An 18,789-nucleotide genomic window follows, 5' to 3' on the forward strand; every position below is an offset into this window, starting at 1 on the left:
CGTGGCTTCTGGCAAGCTCTAGCTGAGATTTCATTTGAGTTTTTATCAACAATGGCTTTCTCTTTGCTACTCTCTCATAAAGCTGCAACTGGCGAAGTACCTGGGCAACAGTTGTATGTGCAGTTTCTCCCTTAGCCACTGAAGTTTGTAACTCCTCCAGAGCAGTCATAGGTCTCTTGGGGCCTCCCGCTCAGTCACTCATGCACGGTCACTCAGTTTTTGAGGACTGCCTGCTCTAGGCAGATTTACAGCTGTACTGTATTCTTTCCATTTCTCGATGCTTGACTTAACTGAACTCCAGGGGATATTCAGTGACTTGGAATTTTCTTGTATCCATCTCCAGACCTGTGCTTTTCAATAACCTTTTAGCAGAGTTGTCTGGAGTGGTCTTTTGTCTTCATGTTGTAGTTTTTACTTTAATCAATTGAAACACCTTGACTGCACACAGGTGATCTCCATTGTGTGACTTCTAAAACCATTTAGCTGTAACAGTGATGACTTGGTGTGTCATATTAAAGGGGGTGAATACTTATGCCATCAATTATTTTGTTTTATATTTCTAATTAATTTAGATCACTTTGTAGGATCTGTTTTCACTTTGACACAAAAGAGTCTTTTTCTGTTGATGAGTGTCAAAAAAAAGCCAAATTAAATCAATTGTGATTCAATGTTGTAAAACAATAGGACATGAAAACTTTCAGGGGACGGCAAATACTAATTATAGGCACTGTACCAGTTAACTTCTCCGAGTGCAAGCCTTCATTTATTTGATATGTAGTTATTCAGACACAACGATGTCAGAATCATCATCTTCTTAGGATGTCTTGAGGGATTGAGGATGACTCATTTCCACTGTTTAATTTGATGTGTTTAATTAGCCCATAGTAAGACTGGCAGACCCTTTCAGAGGATGCAATAGGTGGTGCCTGATGGTCTATGAGCTGTTGATGGTCTTTGAACTGTTCTGTACCATTTGTCTGGGATTTCGGCCTTCAGGATTCCAGATTCTGCTTCAGCATTTTGAGTTCACTGGGAAAATTGAGGCCGTGTCTGTGAAACCACAAATCTGCTGAAGACTGCCATTACGGGGGTTAGAGGACTGTGTATGTAAGTGTGTGGGTGGGTATGTAGGAAGGAGTAACTGGTCTTTTTTCGCTGTTGTTGTTCAGAAGATGTTTTATATTCAGTCAATGACACCTTCTACCATAGGGGAGTCTGTATAGCATTCCGAGAAAAGGCACCTGCTGGTTTTGCTTGTTGTTTTCATATAAGGGAGGAAATATTATTAACCATTCTTGAAAAAGTAGTTGGTGTTCTCTGACACACATCTGCATGTGTCAGTTTTTACCCACCCTTCTCCTTGCACTGGTATTTTCCCTGTAACTGTACAAGGTGTGACAGCTGTGTCTTCACCTCCTCCCTTACCCTTCTAGGTGAGGCAGAGGTTCACTTGCAGCATCATCTACCCCACTTGGTGCTCACGATGTTCCATTTCCAGCTTAATGATATGCTTCCTGGAGCTTAGTGACTGGAACTGTGTGGAACTCTCCAAGTAGGTATGACCAACGATTTGTACTGTTGTAGCACAAAGTCCCAAATCCTCTACTCTGTGCCCTCACTAATGATGGGAAGTGTGTAAAATAACTTCTTTACCAACCTCTCTGGACGTGTTGTTACTTTCAGTGTTTTACAACACTCACTCGGCCTTACCATTTGCTGTGTAAGTCCTGCCCTGGTTAACTTACCAAAATTCATTTCTTTCTCCTTGGGCTACTGTATCAGTTGATGTAGGTCCTATTGAATTCTTCACTGCTACAACAATTTAGGTGTCATCCACAAACTTACCAACCATATTAATTGGATTGTAATCTAGATCGTTTATATTGGACCCAGCATTGAGTTTTGGTGTGTAATTTCTGTGTGTCGTTGTTCAGTTATTGCTTACAACCTAATGATGGTAGAAAATGAGTTTTAATACCATATCTAATGTCAGTAGTATTGATAAAGTTCAATAATATCAATGATATTCTTAAAGCTTAATTTTGCTCATAGCGGCTTGTATCTGCTATCGCAGTTCAAATTTCCCTAAGGACAATGCTGTTTATTATATTATTAATAAGAATGATGTTGTTAATCAGTGGTAGTTATATCCTGTAATCTGAACTTAGCTACGTTTAAATGTTATCCTTCTTACTTATTCATATGATGAATCCTGTAATGCATTGGAGGTTTAAATTATTTAAGAGAAGTTGAATTCTATTTGATGGCCTCCAGAGAACAAAACATATTTAAAAAGAAAAATGTTGCAGATGCTGAAAATTTGAAATAAAAACAGAAAATCATAGAAAATGAAATTCTTTTGGTTGGTCCCAAAGCCAAAAGAGATAAACTTCTTGATAAACTTAGGAACTTGGCTCCTTTTGTAAATCACAAGTAACTACCCTGGGCGTTCTCCTTGATTTAGACTTGAATTTTAAATCCCACATCAAGTGACCAGGAGAGCATTTCTACACTTAAAAATATTGCAAAAGTACGTTTGTTTCTGCTATGTAATGATGCTGAAAATTAATTCACACCTTCATACCGAATCGAGTAGGTTACTGCAAAACACTTTTTACTGTCTTTCCAAAGCAATCTATTGACAAACTTCAACATATTCAGAATGCTGCTGCTCCAGGATGAAGGTACATATCACTCCCATTCTAGATACCCTGCACTGGCTTCCTGTATCTTTCGGAATTGATTTTTAAAGTTATCTTACTTGTTTTTAAAGTATAGTCTGGGACAGCAGCATCAAATAATTGTTTTTGTTTTATAATCTTGCTTGAGCAGTCAGGGCTTCTTTCACCAGTCTCTTAAATTTAAACAATCTCCCTGTGGTAAACTCTGTATACCTGTCTGGACACGCCCCTCCGCTGACTGCTCCTGTGGCTCCTCCCACAGACCCTTGTATGAAGGCAGTTGGAGGCACTGCTCCTCCCTCAGTCTCCGAGATGTAGTGGGCTCCCTTTTTTGCTCCTGCCTCCGAGAGTTATTGATGGTGCATCACTCCCTCAAAAGATAAACAGCAGGTCAGTTTTCTTAAACTAAGCTCCTGAACTGTGGAATTTAAAACCTAAAGCCATAGGGGATGCAGACTCAGTTGACACTTTTAAACACCAGCTCAAAAAGCTTTTTATTTTTATGTTTGTTCTTTTATCCCATTGTAAAAAACTTTGAACAACATCATCGGTATGAAGGCGCTCTATAAATCACATTTATTATTATAGAAATACTTTTCATATCGGATAGCATCTCCAGGGAGAGAGACATAATTAACAATTTGTGTTGATGACCTTGATTCAGAAAAAGACTTGCATTTCTTATGTATTTCTGTATGTATAATCTATATTTTCATTTATATTTATCATTATTATTGTTATGAGCAGAGAGACAACATCTGCCGGAAGTAAATTCCTTGTATGTGCACAGGTACTTGGCGATTAGATTCTGATTCTGATTCTGATTTATGTAAATACATTTCATGTCTTTAACAAAATACAAATCTCTTGAATTGTAATCACTGATGTCCCTTTAAGTCCAGAGGCAACTTATGTGCATTATCTTAAATAAGCAGCAATATGAAAGTGATAAGTTAGTGATAAGAATTGAAGAATAAATATTGGTCCAACACTAATGTTAATTCTGTTAATTCATTTCCTTGGAGAACAATTTTAACAACCTTTCTCTAAGGAAATGGATTACAACTGCTGAACGTGAAGAATATGGATGGCATGAAATGTAAACTTTGTTTCATTCTGCTCAGGTTATTTGAGGATTTTCAGTTTTTATACCAAGATGTAATCATTGTCAATAAAAATAGACTAGGTGTCAACTAGGTGTTTTCTTTTTAAAAAGTCCACGGATTTGCCCTTTACCTGATTTAACATGTTTTTATGATTATGATTTTTTTCAGGTATTGTGGAGAAAGGCCTTCAATCATGATGATATTTCTGAAGAAATTAGGATATGAGGTAATCATATAACAATTGTTGCTTCGGGATAAATATTATTAACTGTTGAGGAATTGCTGTAATTCCCTGAGAGTATAATGGATCAAAATAAATTTGGAAATATTCTGTAGATCTGGAAGATGGTTAGTTTGAAAAGTTTTATAAGTACTAACTTCTCAATCATTGTCACTGTCATATTTCCTTTCTGGACAAAGAGGCACATGCAGATTACCCATGGAGTTTCCTTTGTGATATGCAGTCTGACAGTGTGGAAATGGGTTCTTTGGCCCAACTAATCCCAGGGAAAACTACTATCTGTATTCTTTATAATCTTCTATAACTCATGTCACCTGTCAGTCTTATACAAACCAAGGAAAGGAATCCCAATCTACGCAACGTCTCCTTATACCTCAGCCACCCCCCCGCCCCCGAGTCCAGGAAACATCCTGGCAAATCTTCTTCTAGTTTAATAACATCTTTCTTATAACAGTCTGACCAAAACAGTATACATCGCTCCAAATGTGGCCTCATCAATTTTTTATATAACTCTAGCATAACTTGCCAGTGACTATACTCAGTGCCCTAGCAGAAAACCAATTTGCCAAACATCATCTTCATCACTCTATCTACCCATGATGCTGCCTTCTGTGGATTATACTTTTGTACTCCAAAGCTTCTCTGTACCTCAACACTCCACAGCGTCCTACCCTTCACTATATGTCCTACCTCCCAAAGTGCAATACATTCCATTTTTTTCTGGTATGAAAGCCATTCACCAGTATTCAGCACACATACCTAGATGATTAAGATTCCCCTGTAATTTTTCTTAAAGTCCTACATTATCTAGAACCCCACCTATTTTAATATCATCCGCAAAGTACTAACCATGTTTTGTATATTTAACATCAAAATTTTCAATATAAGTTACAAATAAGAGAAGTCCAGCACCAATCCTTGTGACATAGCACTAGACATTGGCCTCCAGTCCAGGAAACAACCCTCAACCATCATCCCTTGCATCCTTCCAGTGAGCTCATTGTAAATCAATTCTATCTTTCCCTGGATCCCATGCAACTTAACCTTTCACACTAGCCTGCCATGAAGGACCTTGTTAAAGGCCTTGTCTGAGCCACAGCACTCATTTCCCTTATTTTGTTAGCTTCCTTCATTTCTCCATAGTAAAAACAAGAGAAAAATTCATTAAAAACCTTTCTTATCTCCTTTGGTTCTACACACAGACAAGCATGCTGATCTCTAAGAGGACCTATTGTCTCCCTAACCACCCTTTTGCTTTTAATATTCCTATTTTGCCTCACTTTGCCTGCCAATTCCTTCTCATAACCTTTTCTTATTCTCCAAACTTCTCTCTAAGTGCACTTCTACAAATCTTGTAGATTCCTATTTCCCAGTTGTTTATGTGCAATGTATGCCTCCCTCTTTTTCTAACCAGGGTTCCCAAAACCTGCCAGCTTTGCCCATCAGGAACATGTAGGTCCTGTGCTTTTCACATCACACTTTAAAAGGTCTCCCACTTGGAAGACATTCCTTCCCCTGCAAACAAACTTGTCCAATCAATTGTTACAAGATCCTACCTAACAACTCCAAACTTTGTTCTAGTTCAGGACTTTAACCTGTGAGTCTGCAATGCCTTTCTCCATAGCTATTTTAAAACTAATAGAATCACGGTAACTGGACCCAAAGTGCTGTCTGGCAGACACATCCATCATTTGCCTTTCCTCATTCCACAGGAAGAGGTCCTGTGTTGCGGTGTACATAGACATCTTTTTACTTCCCTGTCTACCTGCGATGCCACATTCAGAAGAATATGTACTTGTGCTCTAGCATCTATCCATTCCACAACACTCACCAGGGCCCTATCACTTACTGCAGTTCTATCCTGGTTTGATCTCCCAAACTCTCACACCTCAAATTTATCTGAACTGAATGGAATTCACTACTACTTGGTCCAGTTCCCTAGCTGATCAAAATCCTCTTGTAATTTTTAATGACCTAGCTTACTGTCTATGATAGTATGTATTTTAATGTCATCTGTACATTTACTAATGATGCCTTGTACATTCTCATCAAAATGGTTTTTATAAATGATACTCAACAACTTGCCCAGCACTACTCGTTATGGCACGTTATAAATAACTAGCCTCCAATCCAAAAAACAACTTTCCACCATCAAGACACTGAAACAGCTCTCCACAGATCCTGTGCAATCTCATCTTCCGGAGTGGTGTTCAGTGTGGATCCTCTAGCTCCGCGGAAGTCCACCACCCTGACTCATCAACTCTCTTGGTTACCTCCTTGAAGCATAATAACGTGCACAAACTACCCCTGATGAGTCCTTGTATATCCAAGTACTGACAGATCCTGTCTCTCAGAATCGCGGCGAGCAAAATGCCCACCACTGAAAAAGGCTAATAGAATATAGAAGAGTACAGTACAGGAACAGGCCCTACAGACCCCAATGTTGTGCCAAACCAATTTGTAACTTAATTAATCTTTTCTTCCTACCCAATGTCTATATCCTTCCAATTTCCTCACAATCACATGCTTATCTGAATGCCTCTTAAAAGTGACTAATATTTCTGCCTCTTCGATCACCTCAGACAGCATTCCAGGTACCCACCACTCTGTGTTTTTAAAAATAGCCCCTCATATCTCCTTTGAAGTGACCCCCTTTCACCTTCAATGCACAACCTCTGGGATTAGACATTTCAACCCTTGGGAAAAAAAGATACTGTCTGTCTAACTCTACCCATGCCTCTCATAACCTTATAAATGTCTATCAGCTTCTGCCACTCCAGAGAAAACAACCCAAGTTTGTCCAACCTCGTGATTGTGCATGCCCTCTACTCCAGGCAAGGTCCTAGTAAATCTCTTTTGCATCCTCTCCAAAGCCTAGACATCCTTCCAAGAATGTGGTGACCAGAAATGTATGTAATATGCCAGATGCAGACTAAAAAGAATTTTGCAGAGCTACAAAATGACTTTTGAACTCAGTGCCTTGACTAATAGAGGCAAGCATACCATCTGCCTTCGAAACCCCCCTGTCAAACTGTGTGGCCACTTTCAAGAAGCTATGAACTTGGATGCCAAGGTCCCTCTGTTCATAACACTGATAAGGATCTTGCCATTAACAGTGTACTGTCTCTTTGCATTTGACCTCACATTTGAGGACCTCACATTTGGCCAGGTTAAACTCCTCCTGCCATTTCTCCACCCATACCTGCAGCTGACCAATATGCCATTGCATTTTTTGACAGTCTCCTACACTATACAGAACGCTTCCAATCTTTGTTCATCTGCAAGCTTACAAACCCACCCATCAACATTTTCATCCAGGTTACTTATGTGCATGACAAACATCAGAGGTCCCAGTACAAATCACTGTGGAAGAGCACTAATCACAGACCGCCATCTAGAATAAGTCCCTTTGACCTCTATCCTCTGTCTGCTATGGACAAGGCAGTTCTGAATCCAAATGGCTATTTCACCAATGATCCCATGCATCTTTATCTTCTGGATGAGCCTCCCATGACGGACCTTATCAAATGCCTGACTTAAATCCATGTAAGCAACATCCATAGCTCTACCTTCATCAATCACCCTCATCGCCTCGTCAAAAAACTGGAAGCTTAAATTAGTAAGACAGGACATGTCCTGCACAAAGACAGACTGGCTCTCCCTAATTAAGCCATGGTTCTCCAAATGCTCATGAATCCTATCCCTACAAATTCTTTCCTGTAACTTTGCTACCACTGATGTGAGCCTCACAGGTCTACAGTTTCCAGGATTATCCCTGATTTCTTTCTTGAATAATGGAACAACATTAGCTACTCAGGGACTTTGCCTATGGCTAGATAAGGTACAAATATATTGGTCAAGGCCCTGGTAATCTCTTCTCTTGCCTCGCTTAATGACCTGGATTATATCCCATCAGGCCTCAGGGACTTATCCTTTTTATTGCTCTTCAAGAAACTCAACACTACCTCCTTGCTTTTGATGTATGCATAGAATGCTTTGGAATTCTCTTTAATGCTACTTGCCAAGGACTTTTTGTAGCTGTTCCTGAGTTTCCAAATTGCATTCTTGAATTATTTTGGGGCTTCTTGCTTCCTGAGCTTTACATACTTCCCTTTTCTTGTTGACTAAATTCATCACCTCTCTCGACATCCAAGGTTCTCTTACTTTGCCATCCTTGTCCTTCCTTCTTATTTGAACAGACATGTCCTGCATTCTGTGTAGTTAGTATTTAAACACACTCCATGTATCAGATATGGACTTGCCCACTAACAGTACTTCCCAATTAACTCTTCCTAGTTCTTGCATAATGCTCTCCTGATTTGCCCTGTTGCAGTCTAAAATTCTCCCGCAGCTCCATACTTATTATCTATAGTGATCTTAAAACTTAAGGAGTTGTGGTCATTGTTCCCCAATTGTTCACCCACTGAAAGGTGGGTCATCTGGCCAGGCCCAGTACCAGCCAGGTCCAGTACAGCTTCTCCTCCTCAGAATCAGATTTAATATGCTGAAAAATCTGTTATCTTTACTGCAGCACACAGTGAAATACACGATTAATAAACATAGAAAACAAAAAGTTACATTAAGTAATTATATGTATATTAAATAGTTAAGTTAAAGTAAGTAATGCAAAATAACAAATAAAGCTGTAGTGATGTAGTGTTCATGAGTTTAACATCCATTTAGAAATGGAATGGCAGAGGGGAAGAAGCTGTTCCTGAATCATTGAGTTTGTTCCTTCAGGCTTCTGTATCTCCTTCCTGATGGTACCAATGTGAAGAGGGCTTGTCCTGGGTGGTGGGATCCTTAATGATGGATTCTAACTTTCTAAGGCACCACTCATTGAAGATGTCTTGGATACTACGGTGGCTGGTACCCATGATAGAGCTGACTAATTTTACAAGTTTCTGCAACTTACTTTGATCTTGTGTGGCAGCCTACCCCCCCCCGGTATGCCAGATGGTGATGCAGCCAGTCAGAATGCTCTCCACTGTACATATGTAGAAGTTTGAGTATTTTTGCTGACAAACCAAATCTTCCCAAACTCCAAATGAAATATAACTACTGTCTTGCCTTCTTTATAGCTGCAACAATGTGTTGCATCCAGGTTAGTCCTCAGAGATCTTGACACCCAGGAACCTGAAATTGCTCTCTCTCTCTCCACTTCTGATCCCTCTATGTTTGTGTTCCCTTGGCTTGTCCTTCCTGAAGTCTACAGTCAGCTCTTTGGTTTTGCTGACATTGAGTGCAAGGTCCTCTTATTGTTGAACAACCTATGTATTTATTTAAGAAGCCTTCCTGGATGCACCTAATAAATTTTGCACCAGGAAGGTCCCAGTTTATATTCCGGAAATTGAAGTCCCCCATGACAGCGACCCTATTATTTTTACACCTTTCCTTAATCTGCCAGCATGTCTGTTCCTCTGTTGTTATGGCTTTTGAAGTGTCTGTAGTACAATCCCAACAGAGTTTACATCCTTCCTGTTTCTGAGTTATATCCATACAGACTCAGTTTTTGAGCCCCGCATTATGTCCCCTCTTAGTGCAGCTATGATATTGTCCCTAATTAGTAGCCAACTCCCCCACCTCTTTTACCTCCCCGCTATCTTTTCTGAAAGATCAAACCCTGGGACATTAAGCATCTATTCCCATCCCCCTCACAACCAAATCTCTGTAATGGCCACAACATTATAATTCCATGTACTGATCCATGCTCTAAGTTCATCACCCTTACCCATAATACTCCTCGTATTTAAATACGTGCTCACGCATGCACACACACAGACACGCACATGTTCATTTGTTACACAATGATGCTGAAAAGCTAATTCATGCCTTTATATCAAATAGACTAGGTTACTGCAATGCACTTTTTACAAACCTTCCAAACCAATCTTCAAGTCATTCAGAATGCTGCTGCTAGACTTGTACTCAAAAGTAGGATGACGGAACATAGCACTCCCATCCTAGCTACTCTGTTTTAGCTTCCTGTACCTTTTAGAATTGATTTTAAAGTTACTTTACTTGTTTCTGAAGCTCTTACAGGTTTGTGACCGAAGTACCTCACAGAATTGTTTTCGCTTTGTAATCCTGCTTGAGCTCTCAGGTCTTTTTCTGCAAGTCTCTTAAATTTAGACAATCTTCTACAAAAGATAATTGGCAGGTCAGCTTCTATGAACTATGCTCCTAAACTGAGGAACTCAATATTTAAAATTATAAGGGATGCAGACTCGGTTAACACTTTTAAATGATACCTCAAAGCCTGTTTATTTAAGCTTGCTTTTAACTAACATATTTTGTCTTTTATTTTCATGTTTATTTTTACTTTTTTATTTAATTTTCATGTTTGTACTTTTATCCCATTGTAAAACACTTTGAACTACATCATCTGACTGAAAAGTGCTCTATGAATAAAGTTGTTACTTCGAACCATCTGTCTCATCATATCTATGACTTTGCACCTGCTTGTTTTTACTGACCCTGGCTTCTATATTTGCCTCCACTTTCTGAACTGATGCTCCGGATCCCATCCTCTGCCAAACTAATTTAAACACTCCCTAGTGGCACTGCTGAACCTTCCTGCCAGAATATTGGCTCCCCTCCCGACCTTCTTGTACAGGTCACCCTGGCCCCAGAACAGGTTCCAATGATCCAAGAATCTGAAGCACCAGTTCCTCAGCCACTCATTCATCTGTACTGTCAGCCTATTCCTGACCTAACTAGCATATGGCGCTGGGAGTAATTTAGAGATTACTACCTTAGAGGTCCTTCTCTTCATTCTCTTTCTGAACTCCCTATACTCCCTGTACAGGACCTCTTCCCACTTTCTACCCATGTCTTTGTGCCAGTGTGCACTGTGACCTCTGGCAGCTCTCGCTCTGTCTTGAGAATATTCCGTCACCGCTCTGAAACATCCCGAACCCTGGCTGCCAGCAGGCAACAAACCACCCTGATGTCATTTCTGCGGCCACAGAATCTCTTGCTGGGCCCCTAGCACTTGTATTTCTATCGCTCTGCCTGACTTTACCCTTCCTTGCTAAGCCTCGGAGCAAGCCACAGGGTCACCGGTCTGGCAGTGGCTGCTGCAGCTACTGTGCTTTGACAGTCCACCCTCCTCCTACCCCCCAGCAGTATGTGAAGGGGTATACTTGTTACTAAGAGCAATGGTCACAGAGGAACCCTGCACTTACTATTTATTCCCCTTACTTCTCCAAGTGGTTACCCATCTACTATCAGAAGCCTGCAGTCTGGGTTTGACCACATCAATAAAAGTTACATCTTTGAGTTTTTCAGCCTCCTGAATGGTCCCGAGTACACTCACATCCAGCTCCAGTTCCTTGACCTTGTCAGTCAAGAGCTGAAGTTGGGTGCATTTCTTGCAGATATCGTCATCAGGGAAACTGTTAGGTACCCTGCAATCCCACTTCTTACAGGAGGAGCAGTCCACTGTCTCAATTATCCTCCTGCCTGCACTTGTTATACCTTTGACTCTAATTTCTTAAGCTCAAATTCTGCAATCAACTAAATGATTCAAAAAGGTGCAGCACCCTTTACCTCCACCTGTTCTTGATGAAGTCCGTTGAGCCAAATCCTCCCACCCAAATCTGGCACATTCACACAATAGCCACATTGCTAACACCCCGTTTCTTTTCATTTTGCAAAGTTACTAATACATCAAGTAATCTCCTGACAGTGTCTGCTCACTTTTTAAAATTGGTGCATAAATTGCAGAAGGAACTATCTCCAACTTACTCCATGATCTCCTGCTTTGCTGACAGTGGTCTTTAGTTCCTTGGCTTGACTTTGCTGCAATTTTTAAAGAACAGTATAAAATTAGCCACTCTGTAGTCCCCTGGAACTTTAAGATGAAGCAGGAATCTCTGCAGTGGTCTCTGCAGTTGCCTTCCTGTGAAAAGTAGCTTTTATTGTTCTCTATTCCCAGAGACAACATTACTCTTACAACCTGCTTTTTATGCAAGTCACTGTCATACACTGTTAAAGCAAAAAGTAACAGTAATGAGTGGGTTTGTGGTAAGAGATCCTTGCTTAAATAGCCAATGACACCTTTAGTGATTTTGGAGATGAACAAAAATTAATATATGCAAAGATAATTACTGGTTTTGATTTGTTTCTTTTGCAGACAAGGCAAATATAGATACATTTGGCCAATATTGACTAGATTTAGTTTGCTGAAAGCATGTAGTACTAGATGTAGTGAACTACACGTACCTGTCTGGACACGCCCCCTGCTGACTGCTCCTGTGGCTCCTCCCACAGACCCCTGTTTAAAGGCGATCAAGGCCTGAGCCCGGCCTCTCAGTCTCCAGGGTGTAGTATGGTGGTCACTTACTGCTTGTTCCTTCTTCCAGTCAATAAAAGCCGATATCTCACCTTACGTCTCAGAGTGAGTTATTGATGGTGCATCACTAGAGCAATGTGTCCAGTACTAAATCTTGGAGTTTGCCTGGGCCCATGTTCTTGCTCAGTATTTTGTTCCCTGAGTAATAAAAGCAAGCAGTCCATACCTCTTCTTGACCACCTTAATTGACCTGTGTACCCACTTTCAAGGAACTCTGAACTTGGATCCCAAGATCTCTCTGTTCAGCAACACTGTTAAGGACCTTGTCTCTTTGCACTTGCCCTACTGAGGTGCAGCACCTCACATTTATCAGGGTTAAACTCTATTTGCCCTTTTTTGGCTCATATCTGCAACTGATCTATATCATGCTGTATTCTTTGCCAGAGTTCTACATTATCCACAACTCCATCAATCTTGCTATCATCCTCAAATTTACTAACATTTTCATCCAGGTCATTCATATACATTACGGGCAGCAGAGGTCTCAGCACCGAACCCTGTGGAACTCCACTAATTATAGACTTCCAGCTTAAATAAGTCCCTTCAACCACCACCCTCTGCCTTTGATGTGCAAGTCAGTTCTGAATCCAAACAGTCCATTTGCTGCGGGTCTCTTGGATCTTGAACTTCTGGATTAGCCTCCAATGAGGGACTTAGTTAAACAATCCAAGTTCATACCTCCTTGAAAGTCGCTACACAGGTCAATAAGGGGGGCCCAAAAAGGCTTATGGAATGTTTGCTTTTATGAGTCGAGGCACTGAGTTCAAAAGTCAGGAGGTTATGTTGCAACTTTATAAACTCTGGTTAGGCCACTTATGTTGTCCATGTAGACAATGTCCCCTGACCTACCCTCATCAATCTCTCTTGTCACCTTGTCGGAAAACTCAATCAAATTGATAAGGCATGACCTGCCATGCAGGCTCTCCCTAATTAGGCCATGGGTTTCCAAATGCTCATATATCCTATCACTAAGAATTTTCTCCAGCAATTTCCCTACAACTGATGTGAGACTCAGCGGTCTATAGTTCCCAGGGTTTTTCCATGTTCCCTTCTTAAATAGAGGTACAACATTAGCCAGTCATCCAAGACCTCGCCTCTGGCTAGAGAGGACAAAAAGATACTGCTTAAAGGCCCAGCAATCTCATCTCTTGCCTCTTCCATCAACCTGGGGTAAATCCCATCAGGCCCTGGGGACTTGTCCACCTTAATACTCATTAGGAAGCCCAACACTTCATCCATCTTGACTTCTAAACATCCTAACATATTTATACACTCAGTATAATCTCCTGGTCCTCCTTTGAGGACCTGAATCACCCCAACCACAAACTGTTCCAGCTATTACCATCCGGGAAATGGTACCGCGGCACCAAAGCCAGGAACAATGAGCTCCGGGACAGTTTTTTCCTCCAGGCAATCAGACTGATTAATTCATGCTGATACAATTGTATTTCTATGTTATATTGACTGTCCTGTTGTATGTACTATTTATTATAAATTACTATAAATTGCACATTTAGAGATGTAACGTAATGATTTTTTACATATATAATGTAAAAGCCAATTCAATATCCTTTTCGTTAGTAAATACTGAAGCAAGGTACTCATTAAGTACTTCACTCTCATTCTCGGCATCCAAGCGAATGTTAACCCTCCCCCCTAGGATAACTAGGCAAATGGTGGGACCACTCAAGAGTGTCAGGGAAGAGAAATATGCGCAGTCACAATTACAACACAGAAAGTACTCGGGAAGCTGAATAGTCTAAGGGTAGATAAATTTCCTGGACCAGATGGAATACACCCTCGTGTTCTGAAGGAAGTAGCAGTGGAGATTGCGGAGGCATTAGCAATGATCTTTCAAAAGCCAATAGATTCTGGTCTGGTTCCGGAGGACTGGAAAATTGCAAATGTCACTCTGCTATTTAAGAAGGGTGCAAAGAAGTAAAAAGAAAATTATAGACTTGTTAGCTTGACATTGGTGGTTGGGAAGTTGTTGGAGTCGATTGTCAAGGATGAGGTAACGGAGTACCTGGAGGCATATGACAAGATAGGCAGAACTCATCATGGTTTCCTTAAAGGAAAATCCAGACTGACAAACCTAGTGCAATTTTTTGAGGAAATCACAAGTAGGCTAGACAAGGGAGATGCAGTGGATGTTGTGTATTTGGATTTTCAGAAAGCCTTTGACAAGGTGCTGCACATGAGGCTGCTAAACAAGATGAGAGCCCATGGAATTATGGGATAGTTACATACATGGATAGAGTGTTGGTTGATTGGCAGGAAACAGAGAGTGGGAATAAAGGGATCCCATTCTGGTTGGCTGCCGGTTACCAGTGGTGTTCCACAGGGGTAGGTGTTGGGGCCGCTTCTTTTTATGTTGTATGTCAACGATTTGGATTATGAAATAGATGGCTTTGTGGCTAAGTTTGTTGATGATACAAAGATAGGTGGAGGGGCCGGTAGTGCTGAGGAAACAGAGTCTGCAGAGATACTTGGATAGATTGGGGGATTGGGCAAAGTGGCAAATAAATTACAATGTCAGAAAGTGTACGGTAGAAGAAATAAACAGGCAGACGATTATTTAAATGGGGAGAGAATTCAAAGCTCTGAGATGCAACGGGACTTGGGAGTCCTCGTGCAGGATACCCTTAACGTTAACCTCCAGGTTGAGTTGGTGGTGAAGAAGGTGAATGCAATGTTGGCATTCATTTCTAGAGGAATAGAGTATAGGAGCAGGGATGTGATGTTGAGGCTTTATAAGGCACTGGTAAGACCTCACTTGGAATACTGTGTACAGTTTTGCGCTCCTTATTTAAAAAAGGATGTGCTGACATTGGAGAGAGTTCAGAGAAGATTCACTAGAATGATTCTGGGAATGAGAGGGTTAACATATGAGGAATGTTTGACTGCTCTTGGACTGTACTCCTTGGAGTTTAGAAGAATGAGGGGGGACCTCATAGAAACATTTCGAAATGTTGAAAGGCATGGACAGAGTGGATGTGGCAAAGTTGTTTCCCTTGGTGGGGGAATCCAGTATAAGAGGACATGACTTGAGAATTGCAGGGTGCCCATTCAGAACAGAGATACGAAAATTTTTTTTTAGCCATAGGGTGGTGAATCTATGGAATTTGTTGCCACGGGCGGCAGTGGAGGCCAAGTCATCGGGTGTATTTAAGGCAGAGATTGATAGGTATCTGAGTAGTCAGGGCATCAAAGGTTATGGTGAGAAGGTGGGGGAATGGGACTAAAGGGGAGATTGGATCAGCTCATGATGAAATGGCAGAGCAGGCTCGATGGGCCGAATGGCTGACTTCTGCTCCTTTGTCTTATGGTCTTATGAACTTGTCTCTGCAAGATTTGTTGAGCATTCTTTATTCCTGAGAAAGGACAGTCAGTCATCAGAGAGAGTAGATTTTCTTGCCTCTGGTTGAGCTGTTGCTTTGTTCTCGGATCTGTAAGGCTTCTGTCTCCTCATATGCAAGCTTTGGTTATCAGTTGATTACAGGGATAATGAAATGTGAGATTGATTGAAGGTATGATTTTATGCCAGATGTACTGTAGATACAAAGTTCTTAGCTGTTTGTGCAAAGTGCTTTGTTGCTGACAGGAACATGTATGGTTTTTACTGAGTTTGGTCACTGTTCATTGATGTATCAAGTTCCTTATGTTCAGTGATTTGAGTAGTTTGTGTGGACCTATTCACAGGAAACGCAAGTGTATAATGTCTAGAGTCATCTGCAGGGATCAAAAATAATTTTATTCAAATTTTAGGAATAGTTTGTTAATTAAGTACCACTGTGTTTATTATTATCATGGTATCTCTGATTTACTGTTTGAATAATTCTGTCATTTGAAATGGATCATTACAGTTTTCACCCTCTGCTAGCCCCAGTAAAACTGATAAAAATAAAGTATTGCCATGAACTTACATAGTTTACATTGGAAGTGGAATGGAAAATATTTAGCAGGAGTGTTGAAATATTTTTCTGTTCTGTCTCCCTGCTCTTCTGCTTCCGAACTGTATAAGTGGTAGAAGTTACGGTCACTATGACAGGCATGGTGGAGAGTAGGAGATACCCGAGAAACCGAGTCGACTGTCTTGACGATCCAGCGATTAACTGCTGGTGCTTAAAAGACAGGACTCTAGAATTTTGAGAGTATTTCATATGTAAGTGGTTGCATGTGTGCCAGCAAGTTGTAGAGCATTGAGGACCATCTATCTAACTCTAAGTTAATACGAAGGAACTAAGAAAATGCAGGTTGGAACTGGTTACTTGCTTCAGTAGTGACCATTAGCACAGAGGTAAAACTGGAAAAATTTACAAGCAAATGTACAATTAAACTGCAAGAATGTGGCACTGTAGTTGTAATGGTCTCTTTAATATCAGGGAGAATCATTGATGGCAGCAAAGACTCAGTCATTTAACATATGAATAACTTAACTCAGTTTTATAGCCATTCTAAGTCATGCCTAATATATAAGAACAGCATTTTCAATGTTGGTCATTGCATCTGAAAGAAGATAGGTGGATTCTGTTTAATGGATTCATGCATTGCTATGCAACTTAAGTGAGGTTGTACCAATTTTCACTGGCCTGGCTTGTGTTCGGTTAAGTAACTGTCCCATGATAGTCTAATGTACAATTTGATTGCCAACATTGGACACTAAACTTTTTGTGACATAGTAGATTTCTGACAGCTTTACTGTTTATTCTGTGTGTGATTAATCCTTCTCTGCAATATCCTCTGGTTAGATGAATACAATTTATTTGTCTTCAATGAATCTGTCCTTGAAAAGGCAGGTTCCTGTGCCCACAGTGGTATTTTATGATCTTGTCTTTAAGCTATCACTCTGCAAACTCGCAGGCAGCTAAATGTTGCTGCACTCCAGTGCCACCTGCTGCTTAATGCATACAGTGTTTTACTTTGATAAAATAAAATACATTGAAAATCTAGCCCATTTAAGAGAAGTCAGGAAATGGAAATAATTAATGTATTTCCATTTTTGGATCATCATAAAATAAAACCTGAAATGCTGATAAGACTAAGTATTGAAAAAAAGGGGCAGGTCCATATTTCCAATTCTAATATTAGAGTGCACCTTGACCAAAAATGATAAAGGATAGCATGAAATTGAGGGCACTTCACTTTCAGGCTGTAATTTGAAATCAATTCTAGCAAGGAACGGAGAGAAAGGTCGACATTGTAAGTGAGTAAGGGGTGTGGCTGGTGCAAACATTACCTGACCACAACTCGTAGATACCAGTTTGTATTGACATTGCTGCACTCATTAAATATGTCCTGAGGTGCATAGATGTAATGAGTGCAGCAATAACACTTCCCCATAAACCAGAAGCAGGAATTCACAGACAAACATTGAACCAAGGCACTAAGATAATGGATTCACTTGTTGTATGGCTCTTTCAATTTCGTAAACTTCATGTAAAGGATATATAAATTGTAACTCGCTTCAGAAGGTTCAATAGCATTTTGATTTTTAACAATCCAGATGTTTTGGAATTTCTTTGATGTCTCCTGTCTGAGGAATAAAAGCTGTAGTTTTACATTGTACTGTTTAATTATAATCTTCCAGTCTTTGTTTAATGCCCTGAATTTGCACTTTGCTCCCAGCACTTCGCTCCATTGTTTGAAAATGCTGGCATCAGTTTCACAGAGCTTCCTTACTTGGATGAGAATAATCTGGAAAAACTCGGCATCCCCACAGAAGCAAGGATTCATATTCTTCGAGAGGTCAGATGTACCACTTACGTATGAGTAACATGTACAACTCGCATCAATTTTCTCCTCGCATTTCCACAAAGTGCCTTCAAATTTTGGATGAATTAAAGTTAATTAATAAAACCATGAGATTTCTCATAACACTCCTGTCACAAAAAGTGTTGACATTTCTGGTTTTCCTTAAATTTGACACACACATGCTGACCAATGTTCATGATGTAAAGCACTTGGACAGACTGTGTCCTTCCATCTGAGCACACCTGCATTACCTTGTCTCTCATGGGGAGGATGGACAAGCTGATCACCTGCAGAAAGCAGAGGCAGTTCTTGGGATGGGTGCAAAATATAGCCATTTTCTGAACCATCCAAGGAATATCATGTTTAATATCTAATCTATTGTATATAATTTTGACATTATATATTGTCTTCCTCCCCTCATCATGATCTGTATTCAGTCCACGGTCAAGAAATTCTTGAATAATCCATACATGGAAGGATACAACACTGAAATATTTGCTCAATTTTGTGCAAAATGAACTCTTTAGATTTAGGCTTTTGGGCAAACTCATGAATTTGTCTGTCTCCTTGCTACCTGGGGTCAATTTGTTACCATTGTTGCACTTTATAATGAAGGACCTTTAGCTCATACATTCAGAGGAAATGTCAGCC

At 40.3% G+C, this 18,789-nt stretch overlaps 1 protein-coding gene across 6 annotated transcripts in view; it reads left to right on the forward strand.

Annotated features, from left to right (window-relative positions):
- Positions 1–18,340, forward strand: part of LOC132384633 (uncharacterized) — a 134,774-nt gene extending 116,434 nt beyond the window's left edge. For 4 of the 6 annotated variants that reach the window (XM_059955953.1, XM_059955946.1, XM_059955937.1 and 1 more), the window contains 2 exons: positions 3,956–4,013; positions 18,013–18,340. In XM_059955953.1, coding sequence (XP_059811936.1) covers positions 3,956–4,013; positions 18,013–18,156 — 202 coding nt within the window. In that variant the 3' untranslated portion in view covers positions 18,157–18,340. Of the gene's footprint in view, positions 1–1,433; positions 1,557–3,955; positions 4,014–18,012 lie in introns of those variants that run through there. The other 2 variants (XR_009508960.1, XR_009508961.1) reach the window with 2 other exon arrangements.
- Positions 18,341–18,789: the final 449 nt, after the last annotated feature.

This window comes from Hypanus sabinus, chromosome 2 (genome assembly GCF_030144855.1).
Source record: "Hypanus sabinus isolate sHypSab1 chromosome 2, sHypSab1.hap1, whole genome shotgun sequence".
Lineage (NCBI taxonomy): Eukaryota > Metazoa > Chordata > Chondrichthyes > Myliobatiformes > Dasyatidae > Hypanus > Hypanus sabinus.